Here is an 18,898-nt window from a genome sequence, read left to right as displayed (position 1 = left end):
AAAAATTATGCTTGCTGTGTAGCTCTATCTTGAAATTAGAAAATTTTAATACACAAAATGTTCTGGCACTTAAGGACCTATATAGTTTAACTTCTTAAACTAGTCAGTTTCTCTTCATTTTCATTTCACTCAGGAAACTTATATTTTTCGGGATTGCAGACTATATAAAAAGCTGAATATAAACACACAATTCCTACATCTTACTAAAGCTGAATATATGCATATACATACATTTAAGAAAATAAGTATGAAAATGATTTTCTAGATATACCATAAAAATTTGAATATAAACATATTTTCTCATTTTTCCAAATCTGAGTATACCTGTATCTGTGTATAATATGAAAATATTTTTTAAGACTCTGATGGTATAAAAAGTTCAATATAAATTGTTAACAAATATAGAGTTCTTTCACATAAGTCAAGAAACAGACAAGTTCTGAGATGTTGTATCAGCTCAACAACAGATACTATTGTTACACTCTACAAATTTCAATGTTTACTTTGTTAGCCATTCCTTGTAATTTACCTTGATTTCCTTTTAATTATAAAAGTCATTCATAGAGATATCTTTTAAATCATGTGAGAAATGAATTATGATCTAGTTCTTTAGAACACTTTTTGGAAGGTTTTAATGTTATCTAAATCATCCTGTTGAAATCATCTAAATCTCCCTACTGACTTCCCAGTAACTCACTTTTATTCTACTGAGATGTTGTTATTGATGCATCGTTGTTAGATAGGACAGAGAGAAATGGAGAAAGGAGAAGACAGAGGGCGGGAGAGAAAGACAGACACCTGCAGACCTACTTCACCGCCTGTGAATAGACTCCATTGCAGGTGGGGTGCCGGGGCTCGAACTGGAATCCTTACTCTGGTCCTTATACTTTACACCATGTGTGCTTAACCTGCTGTGCTACCACCCGACTCCCAGATGTAAGATATTTTATAGTATTATATATTGGATTATAGGAAAAGTCATCACATATATATATTTTTTTTCTGTCTCCAGGGTTACCATGGGGGCTTGGTGACTGCACTACAAATCCACTGCTCCTGGAGGCTATTTTTTCCCTTTTTGTTTCCCTTGTTTATTGTTGTTGTTATTGCTGGACAGGACAGAGAGAAATGGAGAAAAGGGGAAGACAGAGAAGGAGAGCAAGACACTTGCAGACCTGCTTCACCACCTGTGAAGCGACCCCCTGCAGGTGGGGAGCCAGAGGCTAGAACTGGTTTCCTTATGCCGGTCCATGCACTTTGCACCATGTGCACTTAACCTGCTGCACTACTGGCTGGCCCCAATCACATATTTTTCTATGCAAAAATATATCATGACTTTTCTGACAATGCAATATCAAGCCTGCTTCTCAATATGATCTGTCATGCAAATAAAGAAAATAATAAAAACAAAACTATTTGTATTGATGTGAGTTAGACACATTATTAAGGGATATAGTTAAGTTCCACACATTACTAGGAAACATGGAACTAATATTAGTATCTTATGAATGAGAAATTTAAGACATAATCAAGTTTATTTTTATTAATTTTTTTTTCACCAGAGCACTGCTCAACTCTGGCTTACAGTGGTGCAGGGACTGAAGCTGGGACTTAGGAGCTTCAGGCATAAGAGTCTCTTCTCTTTGGATAACCACTATGCTATCTACCCCTGCCCTCAAGTGATTTTTTTCATATAAGAAATGAGTTATGGGGCCTGGTAGTGACACTCCTGATTGAACACACATTACAACATGCAAGGACCCGGTTCCAGGCCCCAGCCCCCACCTGCAGTGGGAAAACTTTGCAAGTGGTGAAGCAGTGTTGCAGGTATCTCTTTGTCTCTCTTCCTCTCTGTCTCCCCCTACTCTTTCAATTTCTGGCTGTCTAATAAGTAAACATAATAATAATAATAATAATAACAATAATGAAATAAGTTATAACATCTACCTTGATGGGGGGATGTGAAAACATATACCCATGTCACAATAATTCGGTAAATCATTTTCTCAATAAAGTGATAGAGGCTTTTAAAAAAAGAAATTATAATTATAAAGACAAGACTCAACATTAGTTAAATCCATTCTTAATCTGATTCAATTCAGATTAGTTTTGGAGAATGAATTTGCAATATTTATCAAAATCTGAGTAATACTTTAAGATTTTTGCTACCTTTTAAACATTAACATAGTTTTCTTCAAGTATGAATTATCAGATGAAAAACTTAAGGCAGCGGTCAGGCAGTGGCACACCTAGTATGAAGCATAAGGACCTGGTTCAAGGCTCTGGCTCCCCACCTGCAGGGAGGACTCTTCACAAGCAGTGAAGCAGGTCTGCAGGTGTCTTTCTCTCTTCCCATCCTCTCTAATTTCTCTGTCCTATCTAATAAAATGAAAAAAAACAAAAAGGCTTCCAGGAGCAGTGAATTCACAGGGGATTCTCCAAACTCCAGCAATAACTGGTGTTCTATTATGAATACTGTCATTTCTCAGGGTTAAGGATCCTAATACTGAGAATGGTTTGAATGACTATCTCTAATAAATTCACTGCCTTCCTAATAAGCCTTCTCAATTTCCTTACATTTATGGGAGTTGAAAAAAAATTTTTTTTGCCAATTAATTCTGTTCTCTAGTAAATTCTGAAACATAACCCCTCCACCCCAATTCTTCATATTTATGAGTAACTCGCCAAGTAATTTCTGGCCCTTAGAACCTTATACAATATGAATATTAAAATGCTATTCTTCATTCTTTGCCACATTCTTTACAAGCAAGTTTTTTAAATTATTACTATGGATTTTTACATGTCAATTAAATTCTAAGACATCCCATACCTTTTTATTCACACCTCTGTCTTACATGAATTCTTTGATGTTGATTAAGGTTTGAGCCACGAATAAAAGCCTTACCACATTCTTTACACTTATAGGGTTTCTCACCAGTATGAATTTTTTGATGTCGATTAAATTCTGAGCTACTACTAAAAGTCTTTCCACATTCCTCACACTCATAAGGTTTTTCACCACTGTGACTTCTCTCATGTTGAGTAAGTTCTGACCTTCGAATAAAAGCCTTTTTACATTTATTACACTTATGGGGTCTCTCACCAGTGTGAATTTTTTGATGTCTAATAAGTTCTGTGCTACAAGTAAAGGTCATTTCACAATCCCTACATTTATAAGGTTTCTCACCAATATGAACTCTCTGATGCCGAGTAAGTTCTGCACCACGACGGTAGGACTTCCCACATTTCTTACACTTATATGGTTTTTCACCAGTATGAACACTCTGATGTCGAATGAGATGTGAATCAGAGATAAAAGCTTTCCCACATTCCTTACACTCATGAGGTTTTTCACCTGTATGAATTCTTTTATGTAGACTTAGTTGTGAGGCACAACTATATACCTTCCCACATTCCTTACATTCATAGCGTCTTTCACCAGTATGAATTATCTGATGAAGACTAAGTTGTGTGTCATAACGAAAAGCTTTGCCACATTCTTTACATATATGGGGTTTTTCACCAGTGTGGATTCTTTGATGTCGAACAAGATGTGAGGGACGGATAAAGGCTTTACCACATTCTTTACATTCATAGTACTTCTTATCAGAATGAACTCTCTGATGTAAATTAAGTTGTGAAATAGTTGGAAAGGCCTTCTCACAGTCCTTACATTTATAGGGTTTCTCACCAATATGAATTCTTTGATGTTTACTGAGTTGTGAGCTAGAATGAAAGGCTTTTCCACATTCTTTACATTTGTGAGGTTTCTCCCAAGTATTACTGCTCTGATGTGTAGTCATTTCAGACTCATGAGTAAAGGCACATTTCCTAGTTTCACTACTTTCTTTGGTCTCATGAATTCTCTGATACTTAATCAAGTCTGACTTACTATTAAAGGCTTTCTTACATTCTCCACATTTGGATTCCTTTTCCCTACTATGGCTTCTTTCATGTGGAATATGGTGTGACTGTGTCCTGGGAGCATCCTTAGATCCCTTGCATTCAGTGGATTTTGTCCCAGTATGAACTGTCTGAGGTACTCTATTAGCCGTGTGCTGGATGACAGTGGGCCTTTCTTGAAAGGTTGTTATAACTTGTCTAAAATGTTCCTCCTGTTGTCCATTCAACCCACATTTTATTTCTCTGTTACCTTTGATACTAGTGTACTCAAGGGTAGAGGCTATATTTCTTTTTGCTATCTCTTGTTGCAATGACTTAATTTCATAATTGTCCTCCTTTGGAGATAAATTGTTGGCTTCTCTTCTGGATTCTGAACCTGTAAGATAATAAGAGAGAAAATTGAAGCTATTTTCATTTTGCAGTAGAAAGAAAAGTTTTAATGTAGAAATGCCAAACTGGAAATAGTAATTCAAATACCTATGAACTTCAGTTTTTAAAATGGGGGGGTAGGAGGGGTAGTGGGGGAAAATAAGAGGAAATGAGAGAAACTTGTGAAGGGAGTGGCTTGTTTTACCTCTTTTATGAAAGGTAGACAGCATTGGGGAACTTTAAAAAAAAATACATGTCAAGTGGTCCAGGAGATGGAGCAGTAGATAAAGTATTAGACTCTCAAGTCTAATACTTTACCAAATTCAATCCTCAGCAGCAAATATACCAGAGTGATATCTGGTTCTTTATTTCTCCACTATCATTCTTCATGAATAAATAACATCTTTTTAAAAATGTTTGTCAAGAAATCCCCTTCATCATGACCAAGTGGGGTTTATCCCAGGCATGCAAGGTTGGCTTAACATACGTAAGTCAATCAATGTGATCCACCACATCAACAAAAGCAAGACCAAAAACCACATGGTCATATCAATAGATGCAGAGAAAGCCTTTGACAAAATACAACATCCCTTTATGATCAAAACACTACAAAAAATGGGAATAGATGGAAAATTCCTCAAGATAGTGGAGTCTATATATAGCAAACCTACAGCCAACATCATACTCAATGGTGAAAAACTGGAAGCATTTCCCCTCAGATCAGGTACTAGACAGGGCTGCCCACTATCACCATTACTATTCAACATAGTGTTGGAAGTTCTTGCCATAGCAATCAGGCAGGAGCAAGGAATTAAAGGCATACAGATTGGAAGAGAAGAAGTCAAACTCTCCTTATTTGCAGATGACATGATAGTATACATGGAAAAACCTAAGGAATCCAGCAAGAATCTTTTGGAAATCATCAGGCAATACAGTAAGGTGTCAGGCTATAAAATTAACATCCAAAAGTCAGTGGCATTCCTCTATGCAAACACTAAGTTACAAGAAATTGAAATCCAGAAATCAATTCCTTTTACTATAGCAACAAAAACAATAAAATATCTAGGAGTAAACCTAACCAAAGAAGTGAAAGACTTGTATACTGAAAATTATGAGTCACTACTCAAAGAAATTGAAAAAGACACAAAGAAGTGGAAAGATATTCCATGTTCATAGGTTGGAAGAATTAACATCATCAAAATGAATATATTACCCAGAGCCATCTACAAATTTAATGCTATCCCCATCAAGATCCCAACCACATTTTTTAGGAGAATAGAACAAATGCTACAAATGTTTATCTGGAACCAGAAAAGACCTAGAATTGCCAAAACAATCTTGAGAAAAAAGAACAGAACCGGAGGCATCACACTCCCAGATCTCAAACTGTATTATAGGGCCATTGTCATCAAAACTGCTTGGTACTGGAACATGAACAGACACACTGACCAGTGGAATAGAATTGAGAGCCCAGAAATGAGGCCCCATACCTATGGACATCTAATCTTTGACAAAGGGGCCCAGACTATTACATGGGGAAAGCAGAGTCTCTTCAACAAATGGTGTTGGAAACAATGGGTTGAAACATGCAGAAGAATGAAACTGAATCACTGTATTTCACCAAATACAAAAGTGAATTCCAAGTGGATCAAGACTTGGATGTTAGACCAGAAACTATCAGATACTTAGAGGAAAATATTGGCAGAACTTTTTTCCGCATAAATTTTAAAGACATTTTCAATGAAACGAATCCAATTACAAGGAAGACTAAGGCAAGTATAAACCTATGGGACTACATCAAATTAAAAAGCTTCTTCACAGCAAAAGAAACCACTACCCAAACCAAGAGACCCCTCACAGAATGGGAGAAGATCTTTACATGTCATACATCAGATAAGAGTTTAATAACCAACATATATAAAGAGCTTGCCAGACTCAACAACAAGACAACAAATAACCCCATCCAAAAATGGGGGGAGGACTTGGACAGAATATTCACCACAGAAGAGATCCAAAATCCGAGAAACACATGAAAAAATGCTCCAAGTCTCTGATTGTCAGAGAAATGCAAATCAAGACAGCAATGAGGTATCACTTCACTCCTGTGAGAATGTCATACATCAGAAAAGGTAACAGCAGCAAATGCTGGAAAAGGTATGGGGTCAAAGGAACCCTCCTGCACTGCTGGTGGGAATGTCAATTGGTCCAACCTCTGTGGAGAACAGTCTGGAGAACTCTCAGAAGGCTAGAAATGGACCTACCCTATGACCCTGCAATTCCTCTCCTGGGGATATATCCTAAGGAACCCAACACATCCATCCAAAAAGATCTGTGTACACATATGTTCTTGGCAGCACAATTTGTAATAGCCAAAACCTGGAAGCAACCCAGGTGTCCAACAACAGATGAGTGGCTGAGCAAGTTGTGGTATCTATACACAATGGAATACTATTCAGCTGTAAAAAATGGTGACTTCACCGTTTTCAGCCGATCTTGGATGGACCTTGAAAAAATCATGTTGAGTGAAATAAGTCAGAAACAGAAGGATGAATATGGGATGATCTCACTCTCAGGCAGAAGTTGGAAAACAAGATCAGAAGAGAAAACACAAGTAGAAGCTGAAATGGAATTGGCATATTGCACCAAAGTAAAAGACTCTGGGGTGGGTGGGTGGGGAGAATACAGGTCCATGAAGGATGATAAATGACATAGTGGGGGTTGTATTGTTAAATGGGAAACTGGGGAATGTTATGCATGTACAAACTATTATATTTACTGTTGAATGTAAAACATTAATTCCCCAATAAAGAAATAAAGAAATAAATAAAAAGAAATCCCCTAAGAGCAACTAAATGAGAAGTATGACATGTTAACAGAAAATCTCTCATCCTTTATTTAAAAATGTATCTAGATTTTGACTACTTGGGCCCAAACCATCCCTCATTAAGGTTAACATGGCATTATCCTAACAAGTCATCTTACTTCCACTGTTGCCCTAATATCTCATACTCTGTACTGTAACCAGAATGTTGCTATTAAAATAAGTTAGGTCATGCCAGTCTTCTCAAAATCATTCACTTTATTTTCCTCTCAAATAAAAACTGAAGCCTATTAAACCTTCCCTGAACTTTCTTCAATGCCTAGCTCTCCCTTAGTTGACTGCTCTCAAACCAACTAGATGTTCTTCAAACTTGTCAAGCACACCCCTCACTCATTCGAAACTAATACCTGCAAATATGTTCCCTAAGTGGTGTATTGCACCAAATTAAAGGACTTTAGGAGGTGTGGGAAGCTTTCAGGTCCTGGTGCACGATGGAAGACATAGGTGGTAGTGGTGGTGGTGGTAGTGGGGTATAGAGTGTTTTGCAGAAAACTGAGAAATTTTATATGTTATCAATAACTGTATTACTATAAACCATTAATCCCTCCGATGAAATATTTTCCCTAAGATAATCGTTATTTTTATCTCTATTCAAATGACAACTTATGAGAACACTCTAGAAAAAAAATCCCCTTCCCATCTCTACTCATTTTTTGCAGCATATATCATCATATGCCATTTTATCTATTTTCTCTAACACTATTTTAAAAACTTCAAACATGGGACTCATGGTGGTAGCGCAGCGGGTTAAGCACAGCTGGCACAAAGCGCAAAGACCGGCTTAAGGATCCCGGTTTGAGCCCCCAGATCCCCACGTGCAGGTGAGTCGCTTCACAGGCGGTGAAGCAGGTCTGCAGGTGTCTATCTTTCTCTCCCCCTCTCTGTCTTCCCCTCCTCTCTCCATTTCTCTCTGTCCTATCCAACATCAATAATAACTACAACAATAAAACAACAAGGGCAACAAAAGGGAATAAATAAGTAAATATATAAAAAAAACACTTAAAAAAAAGAAAAAAAAAAACCTCCAAACATTCCTACTACTTTGATTTTACAATACCTATCTGACTCTACTTGCCTTACTATATCTCTACTTATCCTCTGTAGCTATCAATCATCTTGCAGACACCAGTACACTTCACCTCTTAACTTTTACTTGTTCACTTCTATGTTGCCTTGTCTGTGCCTCTCACTATACCTGCAGAGTAAATATTTGACAAATACTTTTTGCCATCTTTCCATGGGCCATAATGGTGCACATGAAGGTCCTGGATAATGCTCTCAAGAGTATCAAGAGTACCCAAAGCGGGGGGGGGGGGGGGGGGGGCAAATGCCAGCTATTAGGCTGTGCTACAAAGTCACTGTACAGTTTCTAACTTTGACAATGAAACATGATTACACTGGTGTACTTGGGACCTAATAAAAATGCCATTTATATCAAGGATGATATGATACTGTCTTTAAGAGAAGGCACCAAGAAAAGTCTTTATATAATAACTCATTACAGGATGCTGGTGTTTATTTTGAATAAACAATTCCAGATATATGTTAGAAGGAGCTGTTAATGGTGCAAAGTATGGACCAGAATTATAAATATGGAACTTAAATGGATGTTAAAATTTAAAAAGTGACATTCAAAGTTGCTCCTATTGTTTCTATCCCATGAAAGTACTCATTAATGTTAGAGAACCATTCTCCCTAATTGATCTTCAATCTTTCAACCATCCCTACCCCCTGGAATCATTTTAGCTCAAGATTAAATCTTCTGGATCTCCAAAATAGTTTCCAAATAAGTCATAACATTTTCACTCATGAACCTTCTCTGATGCACTCCAAGACAGCCAGAGAAATGTCTTTATATTATACAAACTCTAAGTGGCTGACAAGTATCCTCATATATAATAATAATTTAATAATTATTTAATTATTAATAATAATTTAATAATTCTTCACAAACACTTCCAAAAAAAAGAGATGAGGAAGAATTATCTCTTGATAATTCAGAAGTCAGAATTATCCTAATACCAACTAGACAAGCTAGCACAAGTAAATCGCATACCAATATTCCTTTTAAGTATTAAGATATTAAAATTCTCAACAAACAATATATGTGTGTATATGTGTATCCAATTGGAATTAATTCAAGGAAGGAAAAATACAAGGTTGATGTAACATTAAAAAATATATATCAATGTAAATATGTGTCAAACATTGTATTAGGTGCTAGAATGGCAAACGCTAGAAGAAGAAGGTGCTAGAAATAAAACATGAGCAATTTAAACACATAAATGCAGGGATTGAGGGAGCAATTCATCAGTATAGAGTATGCCCTGCATGGATGTAGCCCTGAGTTCAATACTTGGCACCACATAAAATGACAAAGAAGTACTCAGTTTATGTCTCAATGTAAAAATGTATTACTAGCATAAGACATAAGCCACATATATTAATAGATGTAGAAAAAAGTGACTGATAATAGTATTCTAAAATTCTTTTATGATTAAAAGAAATAACACAACAAACTAGAAAAAGAAGGGGGAGCTGGGTGGTGGCACACTTAGTTGAAAGCACATGTTATTATTTGCAAGGAGCTTGGTTTAAGCCCACGGTCCCCACCTGCATGAGGGAAGCTTCACGAGCAATGAAGCAGTAGTACAACTATCTCTCTCTTCCCTTCCTCTCTCAATTTTTCTCTGCCCTACCAAATGAAAATCAGTAAGTATAAAAAAAAAAAAAAAAAAAAGGAGGGAGCCTGTATGTGAAAATTCATAGCAGTATTATTTACAGGAGCCTGAAAGTTGTAACAATACAAAAGATCATCAACCAATGAATAAGCAAAATACATATCTGTAATAAAGTGTTTTTTGGCAATAAAGCTGTAGTGGTACATCCTACAATGTGGTTGAACCCTAGAAACATTCTGCTAGTTAAAAGAAGTCTTCAGGGAGTCGGGCTGTAGCGCAGCGGGTTAAGCGCAGGTGGCGCAAAGCACAAGGACCGGCATAAGGATCCCGATTCGAACCCCGGCTCCCCACCTGCAGGGGAGTCGCTTCACAGGCAGTGAAGCAGGTCTGCAGGTGTCTATCTTTCTCTCCTCCTCTCTGTCTTCCCCTCCTCTCTCCATTTCTCTCTGTCCTATCCAACAACGACAACAACAATAATAACTACAACAATAAAAAAACAAGGGCAACAAAAGGGAAGAAATAAATAAAATAAATATTAAAAAGAAGTCTTCAGAAGCCAGACCTTCCACCTTCTATACCCCATAATGATCCTGGGTCCATATTCCCAGAGGGATAAAGTGAAAGTTTCCAGGGGCCAGGTGGTGGCATACCTGGTTAAGTGCACAAACTACAGTGCACAAGGAACTGGGTTCAAGCCCCTGGTCCCCACCTGCAGGGGGAAAGCTTCACAAGTGGTGAAGCAGGGCTGCAGGTGTCTCTCTGTCTCTCTCCATGTCTATCGCCCCTTCCCCTCAATTTCTCTCTGTCTCTATCTAATAAAAAATAAATAAATAAAGTTTAAAAAAAAAAGAGAAAGCTTCCCAGGGAGGGGATGTGATTCGGAACTCTGGTGGTGGGAATTGTGTGGAACTGTTACCCCTCTTATCCACTGGTCTTATCGATCATTATTAAATCTATAAAAAAAAGACTATCATATGATTTCATTAACATCTTATATATACAAAAAAATAAAACTAGTGGTTGTTGAGGTCTGAGTATGGGAGATATCTGCTAACTGGTAAGAGATTTCAGTCTGGTGTAATGAAGTGTTCTAAAATTAGGTTGTCAGGTGTTGGCAAGGTTGTGGAGAAAAAGGGATCCTGCTACACTGGTGGTGGGAATATAAACTGATGCAGCTCCTTTGGAAGACTGTTTGGAGAATCCTTAAACAAATAAAAATGGGAGGCCAGTAGTGGCAAAACTGGTTAAGTGCACATTACCATGCACAAGGACCTGGGTTCAAGCCTTAGGTCTGCACCTGCAGGGGGAAAACTTCACAAGTGATGAAGCAGTATTACAGGTGTCTCTGTCTCTCCTTCTCTATTGCCCCCTCAATTTCTATCTGCCCTATAAAGTTAAATAAAGCTTTAAAAAACAAAAATGAAATAAATTGCCTTATGATGCAGAAATATCACTCTTAGTCATTTACCCTCAAACATTAATTCAAAGGGACACATGCACTCCTATCTTCATAGCTAATTATTCACAACAGCCAAAGAGTGGAAGCAGCCTAAATGTCCACCAATAGATGACTGGCTAAAGAAGCTAGGGGATATATTCCATGGAAAACTACTCTGCAATAAAAAAGATGACAGTGTGTCCTTTGAACAAAACAGACAGAACTGGAGGTGATTATGCTTAGTAAAATAAGTATAGAGATAAAAGACAACTACCACAGGATTTCACTCATATGTAGAATCTAGGGACTGATACATATGAAAAAAAAAAACAGAAACATGCAAACTGTTTCTAAGACTTGTGAAAACTATGGTGGTTATCTTTGGGAAGTGGGGAACATAGAAATTTGGTGGTAGGTGTGGTGTGGAATTATTATTTACTTATTTATTTTTTAGGAGCCAGGCGGTGACATACCTGGTTAAGCGCTCATATTACAGTACTTTAGGACCCAGGTTCAAGTCCCTGGTCCCACCTGCACAGGGAAAGCTTCACGAGTGGTGAAGCAGGGCTGCAGGTGTCTGTCTCTCTCCCTATGTCCCCTGACCTCTCAATTTCTGTCTCTATCCAACAAATACAACTTGGTGGCTGAAAGGTGGTAAGATATAAAACAGGATAAAATGTTTAATAAACAGGAGCCAAAAAGTAGGAATAGAGCAGATGAGGATAGGGATCTTAGGGTGAAAAGAAGTGAGGAAGTCTAATCTTACAATCTTGTAACCTACTATTAATCACAAATAAAAAAATGAAAAAAAAAGTAAAGTTAGGTAGTTACAGTTGCAAACTTTTGTGAACATATTGAACACTGGTGAATCGCAGCAACTGGGAGAGCACAAAAATTGCATACCTGAGGGTTCTGGTTTGACCCCAGATGCCACATGTACCAGAACAGTGCCCTGGCTTCTCTTTCTCATGTGAAACTCTCTTTCCATCTCTATGAAATAAACATTTTAAAAGATAATTTACTTTAAAAATTAATACCACTGGACTTTTAGGATCTAAAAATTATATATTAACAGATCTGGTATGTGTGTGCTGTTGGAAAATTAACTCAGGCTCTCAGGCATATAAAGTGTGTATGTGCTGTACTGCTGAGCCACCTTCTCAGTCCAATTTCCAGGGGCGGGGGGTGGGGGGTGGGGAGGGGATGAGATAGTAGAGAAAAAAACTCTGCTATCTATGGATTTGTCTTTCTTGTCTCTTTGGGGCCTTGTAACACCCTTACTTTCTTACATATCTGGCTTTTTCAGGAATTTCACTAACCAATCACGTGGTAGCACTGCCTTTTCACAGGCCAACTGGATCAGTATCTGTTATAGCATTCCCATGACTCACATTACTCACCTGGGCACCATTCTTTCATGTCATTTCTGTCAATTTCCCAGGGATTCTTCCCATGTTCCAATAAGAAGATCACATATGGCTTATAACCAGAAAGTCCTGCTCAAGGGAGGGAAAAAAAAAAGTGACAAAATTATTTTGTAGGTGTCTCTAAATTAAAAATCTATGACCATGATGGGGGAGTAAGTATATAAACATCCAGAAGAATGAAAAATATAAAACTGTCCAATGGAGCAGACAGTTTCTAACTTCATAAGGGACAAATCATTAACCAATAAGAATCTCCAATTCAGCTGTGCACTAGAAGAACACTTACAAGAAATATATAGTAAAGTGCAAATCTTCCAAAAGGTCACTTATGAATTCTGGAGTGAGGGTAAACTTACCCAGTGAGATAAGGTTATTATAATTCTCCAACATTACTTCTTGATATAAAACCTTCTGAGCCAAGTGCAAGCATTCCCATTCCTCTTGAGAGAAGTAAATGACCACATCTTTGAACTTCACACCCTAGAACCACAGATACGTTATTTGTGAAATAACTGGGCAAATTTTTCACAATGGAGTAAAAGAAAATGGAGAAAACAGGGTGGGGGAGATAACATAATGGTTATGCAAAAGCTTTCAATGCCAGAGGCTACAAGGTGCCAGGTTCAATCCCAAACATGACCATAAACCAGAGCAGTACAGTGTTCTGGGGGGAAAAGAAAAAGAAGAAAATGGAAAAAAAAAAAGTCAGTAGTGAAATGCCACTAGGAAAATGGCCGCATATATCATTCTTAAACAAGTATACAACCATAGACTTAACTTCTTCCCACTGTTCTCTTATATTATCTACATAACTCTTGGAATGAATGAAGTTCACATAATTGGTATTTCATAACTAAATGAAATGTGCATACAAGTATACAGTATGCAACATATGTGACATCTCCTTCCCAGTCTCCTATTAAAGACATCTTTTAAAAATAAGAATCATTAAATTTTTAAAATTTGTATCTGAAAATAGGATTTGAATATAACCTATGTACTCTATTTTTTTTCTCCTCCAGGGTTATTGCTGGGGCTCGCTGCCTGCACTATGAATCCACCTCTCCTGGGGGCTTTTTTCACTCATTTTGTTGCCCTTTGTTATTATTGTTATTGTTATTATTGCTGTTGTTGAACAGAACAGAAATAAATTGAGAGAAGAGGGGAAGACAGAGAAGGAGAGAGAAAGATAAATACCTGCAGACCTGCTTCATTGCTTGTGAAGTGACCCCCCCTGCCAGTGGGGAGCCGGGGGCTCAAACCGGGACCCTTACGCTGGTCCTTGTGCTTCGCGACATGTGCGCTTAACCTGCTGTGCTACTGCCTGGCCCCCCCCCCCCACGTACTTTTTCTTTAAACCATTAACCCTCCAATACAATGATAATAAAATAAAATGTTGGTACATTTACAAGCTTCCCTACTCTGATTCCTTTGCTTTGGTATAAGACGCCATACCCAATACAGGTCTCACTTTGTGTTTTCCCTTTCTGTTCTTGATTCTTAAGTTCCACCTATAAGTGAGATCATTTGGTACTCATCCTTCTCTTTCTGGCTGCCAGAATTTTAACTCTAATAATTTTCTGTACCACCAGGAGGTCTTAAATAGGCATACTTATGAAAGGTTTATTAATGATAGGGAGAAAGTGGAGAGAGAGAACAAGAGCATCACTCTAGCACATGTGATGCTGGGGATCAAACTTGAGACCTCATACTCTTAAGTTTAGTGCTCTAGGCATTGTGCCATCTCCAGGGCCACAAATAGACATCTTTTTTAAAAAAATCATTTTATTGTGGTGGTAATTATATTTATGGTACAGTTGTTGCTATCATCTCCCAATGATAGGTGTCTGCAAAACACTCTCATCTTCAACTTAGGTCCTTTTCTCTTTTAGACACTGTTTTTATTATTAAGTCCTCCTTGCTTGTGAGCTACCAGGAGAGATGGAGGAAGATCCACCCACATTTATGTGACCCAATACGAGCATGTGCCTCACAAGTCCAAAATGGACCCACTTATTGGAGTCCACCTGGTGTTATTCCTTGGAATGTCCTATAACTAACTTCATGGTTTTTGTTTGTTTGGTTTTTTTTGTTGTTGTTGTTTCAGAGGCTTTCCCAGGCCATTCCAGGTTAACTTTTTCAGACAGAAACAGACAGAAAGAGAGGGGAAATGGTACACAGTAGGAGTGAAGTTTCCTCGAGTGTGGCAGGGGCTGAGCTAGAACCTAGGTCATCAACACAGCAAAGCAGGCAAAATAACAAAGTGACCTATTTTGCTGGTCTGTATCATATTTGTCATATCTTTAACACTAGAATTCTCTGAACTAGAGATAAAAATAAATAGTGAGTATGAAACAAATGAGTATCAACTACCTTCCTGTCTAGTTGAAAAACCCATTTGCAACATGGGAGCCGATTTAACCACTCCTACTTTATCAAATCACAGCCCTAACAAGAGAGACACAACAATTTCAAAACAAGTTGTTTTTCTTTCTCCAATAGTACTCCTGGTGGTTTTTCTGAATGAGCACCTAAACATTAGCCAGAGAACAGAGTGACATTTAAGGGGCAAGAACTTTTGGTAACATCACTCACAGGATGGGAAGAACTGGTAAGTTCACTGAAGGGGGTCAGAGAAGCAGGAAGTTTTAGGGAAAAGAAATCCACTGTTTAAATCTTTCAAAATAAAAAAAATGCATTCAACAAAATAAAGAGTATATACTATATACTTTCCTTCCTTCCTTCCTTTCATATTTAATAAAGCAAAAGAGAAAGGGGAGAGTGAGATAGAAAGAAGAAGATACCTACAGCACTACTTCACCATTCATGAAACTTTCCCCCAAGAGTTGGGGACTGGGGGCTTGAACCTGGGTCCTTGCACATGGTAACCAAGTGCATCATCACTTGGCCCTTATTTTAATTTTTTTCCCACCAGGCAGGAATTATCCCTACCTGTAGGGGGGAAGCTTCATGAATGCTGAGACTGTTCCAAGTGTCTCTCTCCCTTTCCTATTCCCTCATTCTCTCTCAATTTCTATCTAAAATTTTTTTTAAGGAGCGAACCCTAAGCGGCCTCTATGCAAAAGGGAAAAAAAGAAAGAAATCATAAAATCATCTCATAAACACCCTCCACAAAAAATTTTATATAATCAGAGTCTCTGGACTTTATACTACCTGTAAAGATGATATTGCAGAGCCAGAGTGTGCAGGGCTCCTTCCTTCTAGGAATACTGGCTTACCAGAATCAGCTGGTACTCTGACCTTTGTTGGTGAGTTGAGAGATTATTACCTAGTTAGGCATCACCCACTCAGTGGCCCCTCCTCTATTTGCCTAGAATATACATTTCACTAAGTTTGGAGACGTAGGTTTGAACACCCTGGAACTACGTGGGAACACCATTCATGACTGATGCTATAGTCTCTCTTTCTACCTGTCTCTTGTTATCTTACCAAAAAAAAAAAAAAGTCTTCCAGGAGTAGTTGAATTGCTCAGATATGAAGAAAGACCCAGAGCACCCTCCCCATCTCCCCCCCAAAAAGTACAGTAAGTAATCACCTTAAGGATAACAAAAACATTAATAGCCTGGGCTCATCACAGAGGAATGCAGAGTCTGAGAAACCAGAGGAAAAAGTAAAAGCAGACTTGAGTCATGAAACTGGTCTCAAATAAACTTTCCTCCCCTCCCCTATTCTTATTTACCTGGATCTGGTACCCCAGTGCAAATGCTTCCTCCTTTCTTTTTCTTAATTTGATAAATAATCAACCTTAGTACAAAATATATTCAGAAGAAACAACTCTCCCACATGAGGATCTGATATAAGCGTAGAAAGCCCTAAGCAGACTATTATTCTACAATCTGGAAGACGCTTCCTAATTATGTAGATACCCAAAGTAAAACAGAACTTTTGAGTCGGGGGCCATAAACAAATGTTTCTGTTAACAGAGGCCTTCAGCTTTCCCCAATCCTACCACACTTGGTGCTTTATTGACACTGCTTCCATATTCCAGAACTAGGGTACTTAAAATCCAAACTGTAATCTCCCTTCACCAAGAGTGCCAGAACTATCAGTACTGAGCCTGCCAACTTACCAGGATCAATAAGTTCTTCAGTCTCTGCTGAGCTGTATGCACGTTGTCACGGCTTCTCAGAATACTTATGACATGTATATGCTGTGATAAGATCACCCATGACTCTCTTGCCTTACAGTATTTCCTCATTCTTCTATCCTTAGTCTTTTAAAATTTTTTTTAATTATTTATTTTCCCTTTTGTTGCCCTTGTTGGACAGGACAGAGAGAAATGGAGAGAGGAGGGGAAGACAGAGAGGGGGAGAGAAAAAGAGACACCTGCAGACCTGCTTCACTACCTGTGAAGTGACTCCCCTGCAGGTGGGGAGCCAGGGCTTCAACCAGGATCCTTAAGCCATAAACCGGTCCTTGTGTTTCACGCCACATACGCTTAACCCGCTGCACTACCACCTGACAGCATTTACAGTATTTCAATTACAACTATTGTGCACTAAGTGTTAGTTATTCTCCAAAATTAGCAGTAGAAGCATGAACCTGACTTTGATATTCATGACCTTATAAAGTAGGGGGAAAGGAAACCAAGCCTACAACTGGCCAGGATGCTGGTCAGAGTCAGTCTATTCTGCACTGCAAAGACTGGGGCCTCTAGGCTCTTATCTTTAGAGTAACAAAAGGAGCAACAGGGCCTGGACTTACCAAAAAATTGCCTGATTTGAGTCCTGGCAGTTGTGGGGAAAACCCAAGGAACTGTAACCACAAATCAGCCTTCACACAGGTCTGTGGCTCCCATTCACATAATAAAGTGCACTCCAAAAAAATATATAATTCCATCTATAAATCTACTTTAACATGCTTTGGAAAAGGGGGAAAAATGCTTTGGACTTGGTCCTTCTGGTAGAAGAAACACTCTAATTATGAGAAGACTTGCAATAGAAAGAGAAGGAGTGACTTTCCTAGGTTAAGTGGCATGTCAAAGTTTCATGTAAGATATCGATTAATTGGGGGCCAGAAAAGGAAAAGAATTTAAACAAACACTGACTGAATAGTATCCCTTATAGAGTGAGTAAGTTGTTGGAATAGAGGAAGGATAATTACATCCTGAGGAACAGACAGTTAACTGATGTAACTGCTGAAGGATTCTAGGAAAGAGAGGACAGAAGTGGTGGGAAAAGTCCAAAGGTCAACACAGATTGGGATGTGAGGGCGATCTGGCTTTGACCATGCATCACCAAGGTTGACTTGGCTGATCTGGCTGACTAAGTGGGTGTTTCCTTCTTCCCTCACCGTTCCATGTGTGTCTCTTCCAAAGCTGCATGCTCAGTTGCTGAGTCAAAGAGGATGACCTTCCCCAGATAGAGACAAACCAGTCTTCGGTGGAAGGTAACTGCACTCCACTACTAGAACTCCAAACAAACTCTCAAAGGTCAACTGAATGCACCAGTAAATACATCATGCTTCTTTACCATTCTATCCCAATACCAGGACCAATGATCCAGTAAGCAGAGAATACGATTTTTAGCAAATATACAACGAGTGTGAAAGAGTTGGAATATTATCCCCAAAGCAACACAGATTCACTGAATACAAGACTGTTATGACAGTCCAGTTAGGAGTTCAATGTGCTAGATACTACCACAAGGGTCTGACGTAGCGTACAGACTGAAATGAAGTTGTAGGACACGAGATCAAGGAGCAAGAAAGGGAAGCAATGGGATTTGGTACCTCAGTGGATGTTTGAGGCGGCCAAGTTGCTGGGTTGCCAGTGACATTCAAATAGACTGTCTGCATATATTCAAGTGAACTTCCATGATCATCATATTCTCCAAGCCTTGTATACCGAAGAAGTTAGGAGGAAGCCCACGGTCCACAGAACAGTCCCTAAACTATGAGTAGCAGAAATGACTCTCCTTTTGCCACAGTGTAGTCACTCAGTACAGAAAAAGAATAATCATCACACAGAGGAGAGGAAAAGATGGAGGGAAATGGACAGGCAAGGGGAACTGAAGTTTCTTCCTTACCAAAATGTTCAGAGAGTGGGGAGGATGCAGTAGTCCTCTGAGACTCTTAAGAATGTCCTGACTCAGGGCCGGGCATTAGTGCAGCGGGTTAAGCACACGTGGAACAAAGCACAAGGACCCATGTAAGGATCCCAGTTTGAGCCATCGGCTCC

At 38.6% G+C, this 18,898-nt stretch overlaps 1 protein-coding gene across 6 annotated transcripts in view; it reads right to left on the bottom strand.

Moving 5' to 3' along the window:
• Positions 1–2,788: 2,788 nt before the first annotated feature.
• LOC103126387 (zinc finger protein 568) overlaps positions 2,789–18,898 on the bottom strand; it is a 55,679-nt gene continuing 39,569 nt past the window's right edge. For all 6 annotated transcript variants that reach the window (XM_060185811.1, XM_060185810.1, XM_060185817.1 and 3 more), the window contains 3 exons: positions 13,056–13,179; positions 12,673–12,768; positions 2,789–4,279 (listed from right to left, as the gene is read on the bottom strand). In XM_060185811.1, coding sequence (XP_060041794.1) covers positions 2,835–4,279; positions 12,673–12,768; positions 13,056–13,179 — 1,665 coding nt within the window. In that variant the 3' untranslated portion in view covers positions 2,789–2,834. The remainder of the gene's footprint in view (positions 4,280–12,672; positions 12,769–13,055; positions 13,180–18,898) is intronic.

Source organism: Erinaceus europaeus, chromosome 2 (genome assembly GCF_950295315.1).
Source record: "Erinaceus europaeus chromosome 2, mEriEur2.1, whole genome shotgun sequence".
Classification (NCBI taxonomy): domain Eukaryota; kingdom Metazoa; phylum Chordata; class Mammalia; order Eulipotyphla; family Erinaceidae; genus Erinaceus; species Erinaceus europaeus.
This window is presented reverse-complemented; position numbering and strand designations above follow the sequence as displayed.